Below are 23,513 nucleotides of genomic sequence, written 5' to 3'. Positions count from 1 at the left end.
ATCTGAGAGGGGGATAGCTAAATCTGGAACAGGAGACAGAACAAGAAATGCCTTACTGGACAAAGAGGAACACAATGAATAAAACAAAAGTGATGGACAAAAAAAAAACAGATAAGATGCTTTGGAACCAGGGATTTGTGCTCAAGCTTGAAACTAATATCATAATAGTTTTAGTACCATGACGTCAACCATAAGTACCGCGACCCCCAAGGTCTGCTGAGAGAGAAGATGGCCAACAGTGCCCGGGGTGGGGGGCCCCTTGAAGCCAGCCCAGCAGCTTCACAAGTTTTTTTTTTTTTTTTAAATTTAATCCATTGAGCTGAACGAAGTGGATGAGGTGCACATGGAGAGCCTGACATGTTAAAAAGTGACATCATCTCTCATCCAGTGCTTTCAATACCAGAACCAATTATAGTGAGTTTTGAATAACATAAAAAGGAACCATCTGAATGGTGTACCCTTCAAGGACGTGTAATACAGACAGAAAACACAAAGGAGGTTTAGAATCATAGGTCCAAGCAGTTTTCATCTCAATGGCATCATTTCACTGACCAACTGTGACTATAACCCCAAGCTGGTCCTCCCAGGGTCTGTACTCGGCACAATAAAGAGGAAAAGCTCAGGTCCTCCCTCCGTTCAATATTTCCTGATTTAATTTAAATCACAAACTGCTCCCCACATTCTGTGGCGAAGAAATCAAGTCTGAAAAGTCAGCTCGTCTCAGAAGTCTTGACGCCTCTTCCCCGGGTCAAAGCCCTGCTGTCCAAGCTGCAGCTATTTAGAAGACCAGATACTGTGAGCTTCTGGGGAAATCTGTGGGAATAAGACCCTTGGATTTGAACCAGATGGGAGCTGAGCCCAAAAGTTGATCTCTCTGCTACTTCCCTCTACCCGGCACTATGCCTCAGGCCTTTCAATTTAACGTCTGACATGAAGAGAGATAGGGAATGTGAAAGAAGGGTGTACGCAATGGAAAAACAGGATTTAAGCATCTGCGGAATGCAGGATTTGGCATTTTAGGGGATGTTTATGTTTACTTAAGGGTTTTACGTAACACTTAAATGACTGACTAGTTTAAATTGCAGAGTAGCAGTAGAGGAAAACAGAAGGGGAGCAGCAGGGCAGGCTGTGAGGGCTTCTGCATTTTTATACACTAAAACAACTTACAGTATTTATCCTTTTACGTACAAGTGTGTTACATTACCGTCAAGTTGGGGAACACAGTGTAAAAATGTGACATTCATGAACGCATCATGTCTTGAATGACTCTTCACTGTGAACGATGGGACTCGAGACTTAGCAAATACCCATCCACCAGCAAATGGCTCCACCCCCTCCCAACACTTACACTTCTGTAGAGTGCATCATCATAGCATTTTAGCAGCATTGTAAGTGGGGTTTTAGCTCTAGAGAAGGCACAAAACAAGTCACACAGAGGGATGGAGGGGAGACGGAAGCTAGAAAAGGGCAGAGGTAGTGCGCCACAGAATGCCTGCCACGAGTAGACACGAGTGGCAGCCTAGATTTTTTTTTTAGATGTGATAGCTTTTGTCAAAACATTTCGGATGCAGTGAGTACACATGAGTAAAGGCCATGTGTGTAAAGTATGTTTATATTTACCGGTCCTTATTTTCTAAAGAGGAATAAGTAAGTGATTTTTTTTTTTTTTTTTTTTTTTTTTTTAAGACTATTCCATATTTCAAAATGAAGCAATGTATGTCATAATTCAACATGCCTAATGTATTTACTACTTACATTTTTGTAAGACGATGACAATATTAAATGTTCCACCACAAACACTTAATGATGTGCGGGGCTCTTTTGATCTCCACCAGGGTTTGTTCAAGGTCGGCAAAGGTCGCCAGGCATTGCTCTTCTTGCAAGGAAGTTTAGAAAATGTTACTGCCACCTTCACAGACCCTTCAGTGGGATAGGGGGTTTCATTCCAGTGTTTATTTTATGATTAAAACATTGATGATTTAAAGTAAACTAAAAAACTAAACTAAAAAACTAGCCAGTCTCTCTCTCTCCAATGGATTATTTCAGTGAATGGTTTGTCCTTTCTCGTAAACTGGATAGAGGAATTACATTTGATTCAAAAAGACTTGCTTTGTGCACACTACTGTTTCTGAATGTCTATACTAGAGCATCACACACATACAAACATTGTGTTCATCTGATGGTGAAAACCTAGAGCACTGATGATGTGGGATTTGTTTTATGTTATGAAACCGTCCATCCTTTTCCTCTACCTCAATCTCTCTTGTACATCTGAATCACATGCCCTTTCCTTACAAACCTATAACAATACCACAAAACCTGAAGTCCACAATCAAAACTCCAAACCAAACTAAACAACATTCCACCTTGGTTGTGCAAGAACCCGTGCCCCCGTACATCTCCGCCAACATACTCCAGTTGGGAATTCATATAAACCAAAGCTAATATTGTTACACCTGCTGCTCAAAAGGGGAACATGCATACCTTAGGATACTGAGACCTTCTTTCATATTTTCAACAGCCTATCACATATTGTTACAAATTAAAACGGGTGTCACGGTGTTCATGTGTGCAGCAGATTGATGGACATGCCTTATCATTCAATTTCCTGCTTTGGGCTTCTCAAATGTGCCAAATAATAATGAAAACAGAGACAATCTGAAAGAAGAATGAGGCAAAGGAGGCACTGTGCAGAAAGCAACTGGTGGCTCTTGCTGTGTTGTGGATTTGAGGCTTCAAGATATAAGTACATTATGGATGCTGAATGAATCAAGACACAAGTATGTTATGCATGTATGTAAGTTATGTGCTAAACAAGGATATTTGTAACCAAGTGATTAAAATGGAAAAACAAATGACTAAAGCCAATATTGAACTGTTATAGGGCAGTGAGTAGTGGGTATGATGCGCAGCAAAACTATAAGAGATTATTGACAAGAAGACATTGAGGCTAATTATGTTATATATGGCGGGATATATAAAGGCAGGGAGATGATAAATGTCTGATGCATATGTTCATAAAATATTCAAGAAGACCATATTGCGCAAGGGAAGAGCAGGAGGAATCTAGAGCTCCGCTGAAGATTTTGGTATCAATCAATGACCAAGTAAAATCTGGTGCCAGTGTTCCTGATTCCAACATTCCTGAGTCAGACATCAAGTACTCATATATTCATAAAATATTACATTCATAAAAAAAAAAATAAAAAAAACTACTCCAAAACATACATATAACCTAGAAAGGCATTGCGTGAGGGGCCCACGAGAAACCGAAATAAATAAATAAAATGGATCAATATTAACTTTGGTATCGATGCAATGCTGATATCGATTTTAGGATTAATTCTATCGATACTTGGATCGATCTGCACAGCTCTAGAAGAATGCCAATAAAATGCAAGTACATTTGGGGGAAAAATATATTGAGAAAGCCATTTCTTTTTATCCTCACGGCCTCTTGAAAGGATAATGAAGACCACAGGGAGAAGGTAGAAAGGTGTTAACTGCAAGAAATGCGGAAACAAAGTGCATAAAATGGAGGAAACTGACAAAGTACATAAAACATCAGAAAAAAAATATGTCCACCGGAAGAAAAGATGATGACTGAGTGTGAATGCGTGGGATAGAAAAGGGAGTTGGGTTATTACTGTCTGACCACTGACTTTGAATGTGTCAGACTCCACCTAAATGGGAATTGTGTGGTCCAAGAATGACATCCTGCCTGGAGGGAGTGACTATTAACCATTATTTAAAAGGTGGCTTGAATCAAGTTTTACAAGAGTGCCATGAGCATATACAGTACGCCCTTGCAACCATCTGGAGCAAGACAGGAAGCCTGGTGAAAAACAGGGCAGATATCAGGAGGTCATATGAGGCCTCAGGGGGAATCACAGGAAGCTGTCACTTTTCGTAAATACTTAATGTAAATTAAGACTCAATTTTGAAGGTACAAAAATTTCAATTTCACTTTCACATTTTTTTTTAATATGGTGAGCAATGTAATCTTTTTTCCGAAATAAAATCAATTAACAATTAACTAAAGGGGAACTAAATGCAAAAACGTGATCCATTACCTTCTCTTTCTCAGTCAAAATAGCTTAAATGGCATTACGTACTTCCCTTTCACAAAGCTTGGGTCTTGCAGTGCCTCAGACAGGAGTCAAAGAATCCAGTCTCTGTGAGTCATCGAACATCTAGTCATTGCTTTCTTATGCCTCTCTCCAAAAGTTCAAACAGGGCTTGGCCACTTCCATTGAATGGTTTCACTCTATTCACATAAAAAATATGTTCAAGCTTTCATGTTGAAAAGTCAGACAGAAAACTTAATGCATGTCGGAGAAAAGAGGTGGCATCCCAGGACGTGCACTACACTAAAGCCATCAATCAAAGACACCGCTCAACTACATGATGCCCCACTGACTGAAAGTTCAATAGTGCCAACAGTTTCCCAAAACTGACAGAAGAAAGCTGGACCAATGCCTTGTCTGTTTGGCTCACACTCAGACGTTCTCCAAAATTACAAAATATAGCAGAAAACAATGAGGCCTCCTGTTATAGAAATCATAGAGTTGAAGAAAAGAAAACAAAAGCTTAACAATGTAAAATTATTTATTTATTTATATATTTATACATGTATTATTTATTATTTATTTATGTTTTTATTATTTATTTATTTTCAATAACATTGCTTGTCATGAGGTGAAAGATGGGGCATTATTTTTTCACTTCATGATCAAATGCCCAAAATGAGCAACCAAAATTATAAGGAATAGACAAAAAAACTATTTTTCTGTCATTAGAAATAAATGCAGTAGAAAGGCTAACTTTGAACACACTCTGCTGCATTTTGTTGGGATTTGTTGAAACAAATGTTCCCTCCACAGAAGGTAATAGCAATAGCATTATGTAAGCCATTCCATGTTGAAACTAATTTTTTAACACTGCAGTCGTTAGCCAATACATTTAATCATCAGTCATAAAATTGTTAAAAAAAAAACATTCTATGTTGTACTGTACTGTATGTACTGTACACTAGAGTACGCCTTGTGACATTTGTTCTCACAATTTTCACATTTAACATTGTGTGAAATCCAACTTTTAAAACTATGAAAGTCTTCCACTTAAGAGGTTCAAGTCATTGCTTCTCTTCCAATGCACTTTTTTTTTTTTTTTTAAATCACCCATGGACATCTACAAGCTGAAAATGTCTGCTTCTCTTGTGACATCTGAATTCACATGGAGGCACCGTCAAAATTGATGACATTGTAATGCTATGCCGACATTTCCACAAAAAGCCTCGTCTTACCAGCATAGTTGTTCCCAACAACCACACACTTGGTTGTCATTCATGCAAAGTCTATTTATCTCATCTTAATGAAGTGCCAAGTGAGAATATGACCGAGTTAATTATGATTTGCTGAATAATAAAACAATAATACTTGATAAGGTCATAATCAAGGATATGTGTGGCATTGGTTAAGCCCTGTCAAACTTCACTTATGACTTCAAGTCAATACAATTGAAACAGAATGAGGGACGGAGATGGATCACTGTATAATTTGAGGGCCCATTCTGAAATGTCCTTGAGCGCCGGCCATGAGGGTATGAATTTGTGTGCGATAGTATGAGTAGCAGAGCTTGGATTGACTAGAAAATGAATAAATTACATAAACACAGCCTCTGTACCATTCCATCTCAAGTGTTGAGTGGAAAAAATTCTCAAGTGCCTCCCGATTGGGATAATTCCAAGTCAGTCATTCGGAAATTAATAAATTATAATGTGCGAGGAGCAGCAGTAGCAGAGCTTTTTGGATTGGCTTTATTAACTTGATAAATTTCAAGCCAGCCTTTTTCTTTGCAAAGATTAAATTAGGTTTTATAAGGTTAGCAGCGTACATTCACTCTCCAAAAAGATAAGTGTGCAATCATAACTATCATTCTGGGACGATAGTTAAATGAATGACAAAAAGCAAATTTCAAAGAGAATTCTTTCCATGTTAATATGATACTTATATCCTCCTGAGACCCAGCCTATTCATTTGTGTCCACCAATGTGGGCATCTGTTAATCATTCTAGCTACCCTACTAAGTCCTATTGTGCTCAATTGAGGACATCCTGACCTTTCCAATGATGTCTCATGGTTTTTTTTTTTTGTTTGTGGGATGCAATGAACTTTTATGTCTTGCTGCGACAACATGGAAAAGGAGAAAGCACACGAATAAGCTGGTTCTCAGGAGGACATGACATTTTTCTGTCAGTTTCTTGGCAATATAATTTTTGACAGCACAGTGCAAGCCTTTTCCATGCATGGGGAGCGTGAGCTGAGCGTGCTGCCTCTGGACCCAGTGGAAGATCCCATTATGGATGCGAGAACTCTGAAGGTGGTTTACTCCTACAGTTGGCCCAGATCTGTCGCTCCCACTCCAGAGGCTCCATTCAGTCTTATTCACCTCCTCAAGAGAGTCTTTCATAGCAATAATCCCCCACCGTTGTTGCCAAGGAAACACGCTATTATGTGTCTTAATTTTGCCCCATGATGCAAAGCACACTTCTTGTGTTACAAATGTTATTGTCAAGCTCGTGACTAGTCAATCTATATTCTTGCTGTACAGGTTGTTAAGAAGTGGTCAAATGTGTCATGTTGGCGGCAGCAGGATCACGAAAGCAGATGGGGAAGGCCAATGACTTATCCAGATTACCATTGTCAGGTAGAAGCATTTTGTGTATTGGTCATCCAGTCTAAGCAAATATGAATCAAGCTGTCACAGTGAGTAATCATCTAACAGGAACATATTTTTCCACCTCTCTTGCATGAAAAATCATAACCTTGAACTGCTGTATTCAATGCTGTGATGCTTCTCAAAGACGAAACAGAGACATGACCCCGAACATTGAACATCGGAGTTTGTAAAAAACAAAATACCAATCCATCCATCTCAAGAACAATCTATTCACAATATGTTTAAAGGACCTGATCCAATGGGATGGGAGAGTAGCAAATACTTTCTTTTTTCCTCAAGGGTCACAATGTTGCGAGAGGTTTTGAAATCAACTCCCACTGTTTTGATGGCTGTTCCTCCCAGGCATCCATGTCAGGCTCATCAACGGAAGCTGAAGATATAATATTTACTTCAAAATAAGCAGCAGATCCTCGAGCATGGGGACATTTCTGCCATATACTGTAAAGGGCAAACTGGACATGTCAGATATACCCTTCTAAGTCAAATGTAATTCATTCATAATGAGACTTTGAATGAATGACCCCCTGAACACGTAAAAACACAAACACTTTTTCAAATAACTGCTTGGAAGAATAACCTCTGGGAAACCTCTGCTTTGATAACACTGAAGTATTTTGTAATCTAAAAGGAATTTCTCTCTCCTCAGCTTCCCCTGAATTGATCTGGACAGCTGCAGTAATCTATCCTATTGGTGGTGAAGTTTAGCATTCCAAGACAAAGACTTGAATGTGCCAAGAACGCTCTCGTAGCAAAGAATCTGAAACCGTACAGTATTTGGAAACTGGGATAGTTGAAGAAAGACAATAAATAAATAGCTTAGATCTAGGCAAGTAGAAATTAACCCAAAGACATAAAACAGTTGACAATTTAGGATTCTTCCAAACCAGGTTGCTTTGGTACAAACATCAACCGATTCAGCTACATTTAATATTTCGTGGCAAAGCAGTTACTCAAAATAACTGCATCAAGCCTGTGACCTGTTGAATTCTCCCTTCAGGCTCCTCTTTTCAATGTAAAATGCATGGTCTATTAGTTAAAGGTCTGGTGATTGACTTGGCCCATCTAAGACCTTTCATATTTGCCTACTGATTAGGTCATTTGTTGTGTCGAGTTTGAGTTGGTCATAATCTTATTGCATGAGGAAGCTTCTCACCATTAGTTTGGACGCATATTTCTGTAAAATGCTACAAAAAAAAAAAAAAAAAAAAAGACTGTGGACTTCAGAACTTATTCTGTGGGTACCATCACGAGTTATTCCAATAAAGAGTAGTGACACCATTCCAGAAGCAGCCATGCAAGTCCATATTGTGACTTTACTTCCAACATGCTTCACAGATGAGCGTTTGTGTTTCGGAACAGACTGTCAACAATCTGCAAAGAGTGTTGAAATGAACCACAAAACATTTGTAACAAAGGCATTTGGACTCATGAGACCAACATCAACATCTACCCTGGTGATGAACCACCAAAACGAACACTTCTTGAAACCTAATACTACATCTACATCAAAACCATTTTGGTCATTGGGATGCCAAAAATATGAAGGTTGACACTTACCACCAGCTCTGAGAAACGAGCATGCAGCTCCTCAGCGGGTGGCATGGGGGCACTGAATTCCAGTAGTTGCAAGGGCACACTGTCCTTTAGGTTGATTTCCAGGGGCTCACTGCTGCCGAAGCAGCACAGGAACCCCAGGCCCGCCCTTGTCCTCTTCCTGGGGGGCATGGTGGCTGCACTAACACACGTGGCAGTGGAGGAGTTGAAGCCGAAATATTTAGGAAGGGAGCAGGGGGGGAATGAAGAGAACAAGGCTGCTATCTAGGGGGCATGATCTGAAAGAACAACAAAAAAACAGAGAATTAGAAATCACCCCTACATAATTAAAAGACTTGTGGCTTCATAAAATACATGAACTACATAAAATACAGGGCAAGCATGTTCCACGCGATAATGCAATTGATCACAACAAAGTAAACCAAGAGCCAAATTCTAGTAGTTTACCGATGAGGTTAAGTTACGTAACGTCGTGGAATTTTGAAACAAATTCTAATGGGATCAAGGTGAACTATGTTATCTTAATGAAAACAAAAGTGTGAAATTGTGTGCAAAGTTTCAAGTCTGGGCACAATAAGGTTACAGTCAAAACAATAATGGTGAACTACAACATTTGTTCTTATATCACCTTTTAAGCAAGGTCGACATACTGTTGTTAGTACATAAATCATTTACAGACCATTTATAAGTCCAAACATACTGTATCTGACATACCAGGATCAAAACATCAGCTCTGGGAGGAAAACCGAACATTTTTTTTTTTTTTAAACTGACAACTAGAGGCCGAGCAGGTACTTTATACTAGTCTGTATTTAAAAAATGTGAGCTAAAAAAAAAAAAAAAAACTAAGCAGAAAAAATAAACAAAAAATAAAATATGGATGAAATGTACAATCAAAAATGAGTAGGAAGAAGTAACACACAAAGACTATAATACAAGATTGTATGTTTGCATTTTAACTCAATAAAAAACTAACAAAATGTTTGTTTTCTTATGTAAACATACCCTGAAATATGTCAACAGGTCTTACTCACGACCATCCTTAACCAGTGGAAAGGAAAAAAAACGTTTTAACTCCTCATTTAAACTAAACTAGCAAAGCAAAGCATAACTGCTGCCTTCTAAATGTCGTTAATTTTCTCCAGTTTATCTAAGATGTGGGCAAAGATCAGTGCAACGTGACAACAAAGAAAGCAGGGACCGGGATAATATGTGCAGCTTTCAGTGTCATTTCAACAAAGATAGCGCTTGTCTGTGAGGTACAATCGCGACTCAACAGTGTGTCTATGAGTCGTTGTTCCGACACTGAGCTGCCCTAACAGTGCCCTTTCACTCTTCAATAGAGCAGACAATGTGTGTGAGTGTGTGTGCGTGTGTACAGTAGTGAATGACTACACTGCACTAGGAGTCAAGCAATGAATAGGACACATCAACCCGAGAGGATTTCCTCAGTGCAACAAAAAGTATATGGGTGGTCACTGAATGAAGGAGCAGTGCACAGTTTACACTGCGTTATACGTTTTTTCGCACACACACAACCGCATATTACACCCACTTCATTTCACAAATGGCAACAGTTTACCACCATTTTGTGACCAAAGGGACCTGCAGGCTGTTATGTAAAGGTATTAAAAGTAATCTAGCAGAAATGTTGGACCAAGAGGTTTTATTTTAGGTTGAAAATGGAACACTGATGTCAGTACTGTTTGGGGGGGAAAAACAGTAAAAGAATAATACTATACTCTAACATTTGATGCATTTTTTTAAATGATTATACAGAAGTAAGGGTATGAGTTTTGAGTTTTACTTTAATATGTTTGTGACAAGAAATAGTATTACTTCAATTTATATAAGAAACTAGCCCATTTTACTGAGAACAACTCCTTGCCATTTCTCTCGCACATTCTCAGTGCAGAGGCGTTCTCATTTCGTTGTCTAAAAATAACTAGGTGGTAAATTTTTTATCATTGTGCTAGGCTTTCAACATGCGCTTCAAGGGGAAATAGAGAAAAGGGAAAAAAAAACATTTGAAATGTGGCCTTTAAACATTGCTCATCTGTTTTTCCTGATTCCTTGCATGTGCCTTGTGTAGGCGGCAGCAGAGCTGTGCACTGCTTTAAATAAATTGTTTTTCTCCCTCATTTCAACAACATGTCACTTTTGGGCTGCTTATTTGAAATTCATTTCCTTTCCTTTTCTCTATGATCATTATCAAACATAGTACTGAACTGCAATTCAATCTCATTGCAATAGAGACGAAGGTCCTGTGAATTGCGATGGTGTTAAATTCCTAAATTCCCAATTACGACAAGCTTTACCTTTGGTTGGACTGGTCTGTGCTTGGTATCAACTGTGAACACAACTGAAAGAAATTAGCTAAAATAAAATCATTTACAAACCGATGCACCTCCTCGACATTGCTTATCATTTCAATCTATAATGGGGTTATGCTTTCAGTTTCCTGGCACTGATTGAATAAGTTAATATAGTTGAATTGAAATTAATTCAATTACCACACCACAGATCAGATAAAGATGTTACTCTAAGGGTCTGTCTTTTTTATTACTTAATATAGCAAAGGCAAACACAAACATTGGAAGTCTTTAAAAAAAAAAAAAAAAAAAAAACAGAAAATCAGTAGTCTAAGAAAAAACAATAACCATTATTTAAAATGAAGAAACGGGTGACTTGTTTGGATCATATTCACAAAATTAATAAGTACTGATAAGTGTTTCTTTTTTACCCCTAGCATAAACGTATAATTAACTGTTGGGAGCCCCTGGCAAAAAGAAATGACACAAACCAAAACAACGACATTCTCATTTGCAGTGGTGCATAGATGGTCGTGCGTGCGTGTTATTACTCCTCCAAAGTCCTATTTGCGATCAGTCCTCACTCAACAATCCTGCGGGCCTGCTTCCACCCGAGGCAAAGTAGGCCGGGGACAAATATATACACAGCAGAATCTATATACAGAGCATACTGTACATAAACAGGAATATAATATGCATTATGATGCACACTCATGACTTTGTCATTGTTTTGATGATTCACAACAACTCCACTGGACAAATTTCTTTTGAAACTAAAGTAATTCTATAGACTCTCTGTGAAATTCAGTTTCTAAAGGAATGTGTTTGATAATTGTGGGCTTTTTTTGTGGTACCACACAACATTGTGTGTTTTCATCCATCCAAACAAAAGTGCAGTGGAAAATACATTTTTATTAAGTAAAAATTTCCAACCATGTTTTTCGACAGCAGAGACTTCCTTCTGCGGTGACCTCCAATGACATCCTTCAATGTTTATAATGTTTACATTTCATAGACTTGTCAAGTCAACTCAACCTAATACATAGAGCACTTTAATAACAGCCATAGTAGCATACAAAGTCCCGTACATAAATTTTCACTGATACATGAGCCAAGCAAGCACTGGCCATCGCTAACTGATGCACCTGTTCTGGTTGGTCAGTGAGGCATCTTATTAAGAAGTCTTTTCTTTTTATGCACTACTTATAGCTCAACACACAGAGCAAACATGACATCCCTTTTGAGTATCTGCTTATAGAGATGATGCTACTACTTTTTTCTTTTTTTCCTATCCACATCTCTTAATAAATGGTGATCCGACTGTCCAAACTGAGAAATCAGTCAAATAAAGGTCTTATAAGGTACGGTCGCTATTACACAAAACTAAAGCGTACTCTGACAATTATTCAAAACATATAAAATATTTTATGGCCACGGTGTAGGCTTTTATTGCTACGCTACAGCGTGTGACCATCTCCAAAAGAATAAAACAAGCTGGTTAATTCAGTGGGTGAAAGTAAAACTCGTTTTTTTCTGCCAAAAAACAACTGTCGTGCAGAATATCAATATAGTGATCTCAATAGCATTGATAAAGTTGCTACAGACCAGAACTAAAGTTAAACATCTGCTCAGAAACCATGACTGGCACCTAGCGACTCAGCCTGAGAATACTGAGATGTGCAAGGAATAGCATATTTCTGGAAAAATGAGCCTCACACTCGTCACATGGAGTCATGTGAAATGCCTACATGCGCCTTGAAACCTCTGTAGATTTCTCAACTACCAAGGTTTCAGGTTAAGAATTGTGCCTGCCACCATGGGGATCCCAGCTCAACAATTCATCATATTCTAAGGATGTCTGTAAATAATCGAGCAAATTTTCAAGTTGGTTTTGAAAATCACTCTGTATGCATTTTAAACCTATAGTCCACCTTTAATATAGAAATCAGAGTATGGTGGCCGATTAACCATATACAAACTTAACATGCATTACTATGTGTCAACCTGGTTGAGCACAGGACTTATTACAGCCACTGGGTGCATAAATGACTGACTTCAATGGATCTGAGAATGTGTACAGCCAGAAGAGTGCACAGCCATGCACCTTTTCTGACTTAAGTACACAAAAGAATGTTGAGCTTTAAGCTTTAAAGTTGAACTCAATTGCTGTGTTCAATGACAACAGGCATATATATATATATATATATATATATATATATATATATATATATATATATATATATATATATATATATATATATATATATATATTGAAAAAGTCAGCCATTGGCTTTCAAAAACCTAGTGCTAATTGGAGACATTTTAATGTGCATGTGTGCGTGCATGTGTGTGTCAGATTCTCTGCAGACACATATTCACACACTCCTGTGGCAAGCGCAAAACCACAGAAGCACTTTGATGAACTCCTCGCTCATGCTGCATGGTGCGCATACAGCTATACAGTCACATGTTCGCACATTCAAAAATCACACACTCCCACTGGAGGCTCAGAAGTGAGCACATCTTGCATACTCACACACCATGAGCCCTGAAACAGAGCGACGAGCCAGCCTGCAACTCTGAGTCTCGGTCTGGACCGTAGCCAAGCATAGCCGGAGAGTGATGAGAGGAAGGTGATGGAAGGAGGGAGGGAGCTTTAAAGGGAGATACTGCTGCCACTTCTCATTCAGCCCACTAACTCTCTGCATGGTCCCCTGTGCCTGGAAGTAGGTCAGTGCAGGAGGAGGGAGCAGCAGTGACGAGAGTGAGTGAGAGCGTGTTTCTGAAATTGGGTTTATGTGTGGAAGAGCAAGTTAGAAGCGGTGTATATCCATGCATGGATCAATCAATTAAATGTTTGTGGCTCAACACATACCAACATCCAATAAGCCCCTCCAAAATGCTGTGCAGTTATACATCAAACTCCTGGTTTTGTTCTCATGCCTAATTGCAAACATAGACTTAAATTGAAGCAAATATGCTTCATTGCATCTCCTCGAACAACATTTGTCACAACATGCTCCTCAATTAAGACACGGCTTGCTTACTTCTCCATTTTTCATCTTTACACCGTCGCTAATCCCAATCAAATTGTGTATGACCCGACAGTTTCCACGTGGTGTAAAACATCGACTATTAAGTCATACAGTTTAGGGATAGTAAATAACACAAAGAGAATCAATTTTTTTCTCTTAGGTAATTCCAGCATTAAATGTATAAGGTTTTATTCCATATAATATGCGCATAATATAGCTGGCTATAGACATGCTTTCTTGCATGGCAGATCTTTTTCCTTAAATCCTGGCCAGTCAAAAGTTTGGGAACGATCCGCATCAAATTATTTTTTTACTCCTTATTTAATCCTTAAACTCCTGTTGGGACAATGCATCCGACAGCTTTTCAAAAAAGTCGCAGTGGGTATAGGAATGGTAGCAATAACATGAAATGTCATCCCAGCGGTTCATTACACAGCTATCTAAAAATTCTAGTGGCATTTAACAACTTTTCCATACACAACAACCCAGTGATGCGGTGAGTGGCAACAAGGTAAGTTGTGTATTACAACTTACGACTTAAAGATCTAGTACTGCGGAAATATATTGATAATATGTTGTATACATGTGTGTCAATAAAGATCACATTGATTACTATGTATTGTAAGCTTCTGGTGATCATTTTCACTTCTCTGACACGTTTATATTATTATTATGATTATTATTATAACAAAAAAAATCCCAGGGCCTGTAACATAACATATGGAAGTGGGATTTTTTTTTTAGCTAATTTTCCTAGACTTATAAACAAGTAATACAGTATATGTCATTAAGTTTTATTAAAAAAAAAAAAAAAAGAAGAATTGTACATGAAAGGGTTAAAAAAATAAGTTCTTTAATTGTAGAGTAAAATTCAGGCATGGGCATGATGAAGAAATATTGATGGAATTATTTATAAACAATTTTAATCAAAACATATGCTTTATATAGCACTTTAGTTTCGTCAAAGTAGGCACCTTTTGTCCAGATAACAGATTTGCAAGATATTTTCTCAATCAGCTTCATGATGTGAATGAACTTATGACCTGTACCGAGTTTCAGTTCACACCATTGTCAAGTGTGAATAATTGCTTACATTTTTTTAACATCTTAATATGTTTCAGACCATTTGAATTTGAAGGGGTTTCCAAACTTTCAACAGGTAGTGCATATGACGAGATTTTGCATCCAGTATTTTTCCACATGGAGTATTTCTGTTGACCAGGGCATGTGTGGACACAAGGAATTTCGGGAAAAATTCTGGATTTTCCCGGACAGACGATCTGTTTCCGTGCCACGATTCAGGCCTGATTAGTGAATTGCTTCAGGTTAGTTGATGTGTTGGAAGTTCTCATATTTCTGCAGAGAAATGCTAGTGCTCAAAGAATTGCAGATGGGTGAGTTTTGAAGGGCGGGCATCTCTCAGAAACTGTTGAGTCCCAAAATTTACAAATGTTAATTGGAACCATCAAATAATGAATGAAAAAATGATGACTCAGTTTTAAGTGAACTCTATTTCTCTGAGGTTGAAAAACAACTCAGTTGACTTCAAGATTGGTTTGCGCTTTTACAAGCATGCGTAAATGTGGGACCTAAAATACTGTGGATCAGTTTATGCTCTTACAAAATATGTGCAAATAATTCTCTTTACTGCAGGCAGTCTCATTTAATTATGAGGAAACATCTCGAGGGTACCAAGTGGAAACAGGATGCACCTGAACTCAATTTTGAGCTTTATGGCAATGTCTTTGAATACGTACAATATGTAAAGTGTATACAGTATAATCTTTTTTCAGTATTATTTTCTAAATACATACTGATAAGTATTTTTTAAAAAACAAGCTTCATATTTTCAATATGGAGTGTTGCATGTGGAATATTTACAGGAAATAGTTCTTTAAAAAAATGAAATAAAAACATGGAAAAAGTACAACCGTCTGAATACTTTCTAAAGGCAATGAACAGTATATTGCCATCATAGCTTACTTCATGATTTATGTATGCAAAGTTAACAACGGTAGGGTAGATACAATAACTTCTGCAGGTGAGAAATCAACAATACGTTTTTATTAATGGATGGCATGTTTTCCTTCATGTCTTATCTGCAACACGTTCAACCCACTGGCAGAAAATAAAAATAAGGATCACAGAGGAAAACATTTTCATACTCACTATGTCCTGAAGCAAAACTAACAAACTGTAGCTTACTGGAGCAATGTGAGCAATACCCATTAGATTCTAGTGTCCCAGACATGCCCTCACCAAAATTCCATCCCTTGTGTCCGCTTGTCTGTCCAATGACTAATGGCCCAAGCCTCAATTTTTGATCCCTTTACAAAGCAATTGACCCTAAGCCAAATCACCTTAGACACAGAGAACTCATTCTCTCAGGGGGACCTGTAGCCCACCCACGACTACTGATTCAAGCCATTTGGGAAACAACATTAGTGTAACCTTACTGTGGTCAGAGGTCATTTTGTGCAAAGATCAGTTATAGTACTGCAGGGCCACCGGAACCAAGACGAACAAGTTGCATTTCTTTTTTTCTTGTCAATTGCACATACATATATTAAATGTATGATGGCAACGGTGTGATTTAGCAGCAAAAGAAAAGCATCACCAAAGACCAAAAGAATGTAAACATGCAAAACGAGACAGCAATGAGTGCACTCAAATTGCTCGGAGGTGACATCACCCAACTATTCTGGTACGGATCTCAGTGGTAAGCCAGGAGCTACAGCCTTAAAGAACAAATGTCCAGCTGATGGCGGAAGAGCCAACAATATTTCACAGTATATTTATAAGCAGTGCATTCCTGTGCTCGATCTGGAGTTCAAGTTGGAAGCTGCGATGATTTAATGAGAATCTACTCTCTAAGTGGCTTTCTCACATGGGCCGAAACAATGGAACTGAGGTCTTGGCTTGGACATTCAATTCTGAAACCTCATCAAGTTTATAATTATCTGTGCATTTGAAATTGTGTATTATTGCTTTTTAAACTAACTCCATTATGTGAAGCAAAGGGAAAAGTTTAAAGGGGCTGTATCAGGCAACATTCAACTTTTTGGACTTTTTACTCATGTTTTTTCATTCATCACCCAAAACATTCCTAAAATGATGTTTTCCTCCATCATAGCCTTATTGCCCATTGGTGCGCTCTCAGTAGGTTCCCCTCCTAATCAGAGAAAATGCAAAGGTCCTCATCCTGCTAACGTTGTTAACGTCACTGAGCACTGCCTCCGTACTGCCTATGTAGACTCAACACAGGCCCTCGTTGAACTAGTAGCCAACGGTGCACTGAGATTATTTCATGACAGAAGTGTGGCAGCTGCACAGTTGAAAGACAGGATTTAAAGGAGACAGGAGTCCTACTTCTGGGTTAAAACACAGTGATCCCTCGTTTTTTGCTGTTAATGAGGACTGATAAAACTGTGATGTTGTGAAGCCAAAAAATTCGAACTTCGATATTGAGGGATTACTAAATAGCCACCAAAATAACTCATATTTAATAGGAAATTGAATCACCATTGTGCCAAGCAACAGCGTTTCATAAACAATACACTAATCTTAAAGGCTTCATATCAAAGAAGTGTCATCTTTGCCGATCTTGTGCCTACGTGCATCTTCCAGGAAGTTTGCAGGATCGGAAATCCACCCTTTCCTTAAGCCACCCCAAGCCCCCCTCTTTGCCATTCTTTGTAACCATCTTAATCACAGTGCCTCTTTCAATTGCTTCCTCTGCAATCAGATATGGGCACGTATGAAGATGAGACAGCTGAAAACCTGTTCAGCTGTTCATCTGGAAGCTATGTCCTCCAATAGTGTCACCGGGTTGTAAGAGTAAAGAAGGGATTCAATCATAATTTGCTACATGTATGTATTCCAAAATGATATTGGACTGCAGTGTATCTAATATTCAGAGTGTCAAATTTGTGGGTCACAAAAAGCATGGTTTTTTTGGTGGTTAGTTGGTGGTACCAAATCAGTCACATGTACCCGCGATGAGCGACCTAGACTTCTGTTCACAAGGCCATGTTCCATTTGATTTAACACACTTCTTCAAGCTAAATAAATGTGAATATTGCCTAGTTTCAAAAAGATTTATTTTTACAAACGAGTAAACTCTCTGCAAACTGGGATTTGCTGTTAGCATCAAATATGCCCTTTTACCCATCTGTTTCACAGCCAACTTTTGAGAATTCTCTGAGGTCTTGTTGGCTTCAAGCCTACATGAAAACAAACAAGCACTGCTGATTTTAACAGGGCCAAGGGGCACTGTAACCCACTTCACTAATAAAAAGAACATTTCCATACCAAACCACTGGGAAAAAAAAAAGAGGGTGGATATGTTTTGAATCCTAAAGGGATGTCTTTAATAGTACTTTCATTTGGGGTTGATTCATGAAAAAGAAGTAATTTCCTGGTGTGTGGAGTGGTCATGATCGCATACACCACATGAAGCAGAAGGATTTGCGGCGTTGTGCATTTTCGATGTTTTGCTTTGATGTGCTGAAAACAGAATTACGACCCTTCGCTTGAACAGTTGCAGTTTGAAGAACCTGATTACAGGAAAGTCTTTCAGTGGCTCAAACCCACTGACAAGCTGTACCAACAAAACACACGTGCACGTTGAAAGATTGTGTGAATGTTTGACAGCCATCAACTTGTGTTAAGAATTTTCACTTTTGGCAAATAGTTCATTTCTGTTCACTCTCTTCAGCTTGTGTTTTATAATCATTATTCTTGAGTTCATCCACATGTTGAAAAACAGAGGTTTACATGAACCAACACTACAGCTGTTAAAAGCCTTCATGAACAGAACTCTTTGTCTTGTATCTTTGCAACTGACATCAATGCTCATAATTCAAACCAGATTAACCGAATTACGACACGACATTCACGACATTCCGGAGGCTCATGAAATGTAATTGTTGGCATTTTTTTTTTCCTAAAGTTTAAACTCTAGAATTATACAACCCTTGCCAGTTAAGGTTCTTTAAAAACAGCCTTTGAGCTTGCTGCCAAACAACATAGAAATCATCCATCCATCCATTCCTTTCCTATGCCACCTAATCCGAAGCCTGGTGGCTCATCAACAACGGGACACATTTAGAAACTGACAACCAATGACTCAGTAGGAACTGAACCCTTTCTGCCTTCATGGAAGTCAAGCAAATGAACTACTTATCAGTGACCTCAGAAAAAAAAAATCTATGTAATGAAAATACATTACAAATTTTGACCTTACACATTTTACTTTTTTTACTATGACTGAAACTTGCAATTTTTAAATCATTCTCCCTTACAAATTAGCTTGCTCATCTTGCTAAGATCTTTGCCCTCCATAAAAAAACAACGGTGTTATTCCACGTCATGAAATGAAGACTCCCATATACTCTGTATTCAGGCTATTAATATCGCTTGTGTGAGGTCAACAGCTGCAACACAGAGTACAAGGGCCTTCTGGGTAATGTCTGGAATTCTCTACTAGGACAATTATAGGCACATAAATAGGGGTAAACCCGATGAGGTGACCAGCAGTTTCTTAAATAGCCCAATGTAACATAACACTGAATTGAGGCACTGTAAAGAAGAGATATGCTTACACATCATCAGCCCCAGAAAGTGTGTCACTGGTACAATAGTCGCAGTCAACATTGGGATCATAGAGGACAGAAGGGGCCTGCATCATTTCTTCCAGCATCCCAGAGTTTGGTTCTGTACATATCATCCATATCACTTTATGTTAAATATAACATGATGGTAATCACAATCAGTTGACCTGATAGTAATATTAAGTAGCTTTTCAGACATACAGTAATAATATTGTTTAAGCTCTTCTGATGAAAAGGTTGTTAAGCAGTCAGTCAACAGCAGTGTCTCACAGTAGCTAAGTGACTGTTTCACTCCCAACTAATTCTGAGAGAGCACTTCATACATCAATAATGCTCAATAAAATATGAAAAAGACCCAAGAGTGCTGACGGCAGCAGGGGATAAAGCAGAGTATGTATTCAACGTGAGTCATCAACTTCAAGTGAACCTTTCTCAACATGTTGAACCTTTTAGACGTTGTCACTTTGCTTAACCCATGCAAAACAAGCAAAAATAGAGAACAAATGCTTAAATGTTCATATTATCTTGATCATATAGCAAACATGTAACGAGGACAAGACATAGGACTTTGTGACTGGCACTTATGTTTTCGTTGAATCTGAAAAACTATTTCAAACAATCAATTACAAGAGTGTTTGTTTCTGCCATGTATTGTTTTATATATGTAAAATGTGTACAACTTCCAGGCTTTAGTAAAAGCAATAGTTAAAAAAAAAAAAAAAAGTAAACTGAAAAAAACCCCTGAGGTGTCTGTATGGAATGTTTTCCATCCATAAAATATCAGACTAAGGAAAACCTTACAAAGGGTATCCATAACCAGTTTCACGTGTGGAAATTTGGAGTGCTGATGCATAAAACTTTCAGCAGCCTGCATTTGACACAGAATGAGGTTTTAGCACTAAGATGACAACCTGACTGGGGAAGGCAATTGCGAAATGCGCTTGAAAATATCTTACATTGAGGTAGCATTGAGTGTGTTGTTGATGTTGGTGAACACGACTTCCATTGTAGAGTATACTGGGTACCCTTGGGAAACATGGAAGGACTCAACATGGAAAACAAGTGTGAAAGCAAGAGCAGATTTTTACAAGTTGAACTGTGCTGTGTGATACTGGGTAGGATTTGATAGATTCTGGTAGCAACAATAGTTTATATGGTTTAACTGACAACTGAGGGTGGCAGACTGTCAAACGGACCCCTCAAATAGTAAAATTGGACTCATGATGGTTCATAAGAATCAGTGTTTAATAAATATTTAAATGGATTAGGAAAATGTTTTTTCTAGTAGTTTTGTCATTATTAGGAGATCAGAAACATTTTTACTGAAATTACTATTAAGTTGACGTCACAAAGACTAATTGTTTCAAGGAGTTAAATGACCTTTACTTGCTTCTATTATACAACAAGACGTGAAAATTAAATTACTTTTGTACAGCACTGGCCATATAAATAACCTTGTCTGAAAATGGAAGTCTGTTAGCCATAAAAGCGTTGTGGTTTCAAACACAACCACACACGTAGGTAAATGCACTCATATGTCAACACCTCTGGAGAGAGAGTGCAACATAAAGAACATGCATGTTTCACTACTGTGCAACTGCTACTGTTTATGACCTCCAGGCTACACACACCTCTAAACACAGCAACATAAAAAGGCAGGATTTTATTACTTGAAAGGCATTTGTATAATGGCTGAATATATCATCAGTCAGTTTTTCCTCACTGGAATAATTAGTGAGATGCAATACAAACAGAACGTAGGTTTTGACATCTGTAGCCCTTAGCGTTGGCAATCTCCTACTGAATGAACAGCACTACAACAGCGATTAGTCACAATGACCGACTGAGTTCAAAAAGGTCAATATCAAGTATCTCACTCACCCGTTTCAAATTTCGAGAGATATATTATTCCTGTTAACATGGAATCATGAAGAAAAAAAAAGGCTTATAGATTCTACATCATCACTGGTTGGTCATCCGTTACTCCTGCTTTTTTTGTCTTTTGTAGCTTTGCGTCGAATTTCCAAGACATTTCTAGGTTCCACTTTGACTTCTGGACAAAACTGCTGTGTTGAGTCTGCTTTCCCTCACTGAACCTCTGAGTTTAGATGTGGCACTCAGCTGACAGAGCTGAGAGCTGAGTTGCTGACATCGTCCCTGCTTCTTCTCTGTCCCGCCCCCATTTCCAGCTCCCACTCTCACCATGGGTCTCTCAATAATCATTTCCCATTTTTGGTATTGCATCCTTTTTGCAACAACCATATGCAGATTCATATACAGTTATTGCGATTCACTTCCATTACAAAGATGTAAACTCGAAATCTAAATTTAACCCATTTGACAGTGACCGCAGAAAGTACAGTACATGCCATAAGTCATGCAAATTTCATGAGGTAATATTATGATTTTTCCAGTGTACATGCATATGAGGGGGAAAATATTTCCACGCCCTGAACCACAAGCTTCCTTGTCACCCTTTCTGAACCGGTGCTGAGATTTTTCCAGTTTCTCTGTTTTACACTGGCCATGAAAAAAAAACAGTCTAACTACAAGTTGTGACACCATCTAGGAAGCACTTTTTGTTTTCAGCTATCTTTTGCAGATTAGATGTTTTTCCCTGTCCTTGCGTGGGTTTTCTCCAGGTACTTCAGTTTCCTCCCACATTGATATTGGACACTCTAGTGTCCGTATGTGTGATTATATGTGTGTAAATGGTTGTTTGTGTGTTTCCTGTTACCCTTGTGAGGATAAGCTGTTAAGATGATGGATGGATATACACTAAATAATAGGTGATAATGAAGAAATAATAAATGTTTTTTTGTACGCCCTACAATTGGCTGGTAACCAATTCAAGGTGAACCCCACCTTCACCCCGATGACTGCTCGACAGGCTTCAGCATGCCCGTGAACCTCGTGAGGCTAAGCGGCTTGGATAACGGATAGATGGCTTTAAACTAATTAATAAATTATCCTGCTTGAGTTTGAAAAGTTTGAATGCATTTTAACCACCTCGTGTCTTAAACGCATATACATACTCATATATCTTATGAATATAATATGTCATCAAAAGTCCCAGTATGGTAAAGGCTGAATTGAGAAGTGCTCTTACACCATACCGCTGCTTACTGGCTAGCTTAAAACTGGACTTTAAAAATATTATTTTTGTCCCAGACTGATAAATCTAGTCATTTCAGTTTCTAATTATAACTCGTCAGTTAACATACTGAGTGGAGCAATGAGCACCTCGGCTGTGACTGCATGGATGATACAAATGTTCTCAGGAAAAGACATTTACATTATATATCACACAGCATATGGTATGTGCACTTGTGTCTGGTGTGAGAGTCAAAAATCCATCCATCCATTTTCTATAGCCTCTTATCCCCATATAAACAGGAAATGACCTTTTAGAGCCAATGGCCTACTACACCTACACCCACAATTCATCTCCACGCTTCCCATTCCCTTATTAAACGGCCTGTAGTTGGTGGGTGGGCCTTCACAACACCAAAAGGAAATCCCTCTTCCTGACATGGCATCTCAATCCTGGCACACACTCAAAATCACATAAGCCAACATGACCAATTGCATTTTATTAGGAACAACATATCACTCACAAGAAAAGAGAATTCCCTGAAGTCTAATCAGACAAGAGGTTGATGATGTTCCTGTAACTCCATGCAATCAGGGGTCAGGTGACAGGTGTCATCTTTGTGACGCAGTAGCTTGCGGTGATAATGGAGGTCACGTCAAATTCACTTTGCACTGGCCAATATGATCAGGGTTGCATGAGGTTGCCAAATAGAAAGTTGTCATTGTTGCGAGTGCATGGGTCATCCTGAAATAAAATACATCACCTTGCCTGCAAAATCAACTGTCTGATGCAATATCAATCATGCGAGTCAGCAAGACAAAAACACAAGTTGCTGGCCAGTTACGTTTGAATGCAGGCTATGAGCCCTTTGGATTTCAGCTCACCAAGATGCAAAAATTCCCCCACATTGCACTTCATCACAATTGTAATTAAGCGTCTAGAATCTCCTCAAGGATAATATGCTTATCCTTAAAAGGGAAAAAAGGAAATCTCCAAATATGTGATCAATCCTAACACCGTTTTGTAAAATAATTTTGCTAGTCAATGCAAAAATCAACAAATAGTGTCATTGCTGGTAAAAGATTCTTCTCTCCAGTTGAACAAGAGTATCTTTCACTAAAGAAAATTGTCAGTTCATCCTTATTTGTATGTCCACATGATCATG

The 23,513-nt window shown here is 38.4% G+C and overlaps 1 protein-coding gene across 3 annotated transcripts in view; it reads right to left on the bottom strand.

Moving 5' to 3' along the window:
• LOC148413136 (disheveled-associated activator of morphogenesis 2-like) overlaps positions 1-23,513 on the bottom strand; it is an 87,328-nt gene that overhangs the window by 45,915 nt on the left and 17,900 nt on the right. For 2 of the 3 annotated variants that reach the window (XM_088433288.1, XM_088433291.1), the window contains exon 2: positions 8,299-8,573. In XM_088433288.1, coding sequence (XP_088289414.1) covers positions 8,299-8,466 — 168 coding nt within the window. In that variant the 5' untranslated portion in view covers positions 8,467-8,573. Of the gene's footprint in view, positions 1-8,298; positions 8,574-21,135; positions 21,340-23,513 lie in introns of those variants that run through there. The other variant, XM_088433290.1, reaches the window with a different exon arrangement.

This window comes from Hippichthys cyanospilos, chromosome 14, assembly GCF_059441005.1.
Source record: "Hippichthys cyanospilos isolate Australia breed blue-spotted pipefish chromosome 14, RoL_Hcya_1.0, whole genome shotgun sequence".
In the NCBI taxonomy this organism is placed as follows: domain Eukaryota; kingdom Metazoa; phylum Chordata; class Actinopteri; order Syngnathiformes; family Syngnathidae; genus Hippichthys; species Hippichthys cyanospilos.
This window is presented reverse-complemented; position numbering and strand designations above follow the sequence as displayed.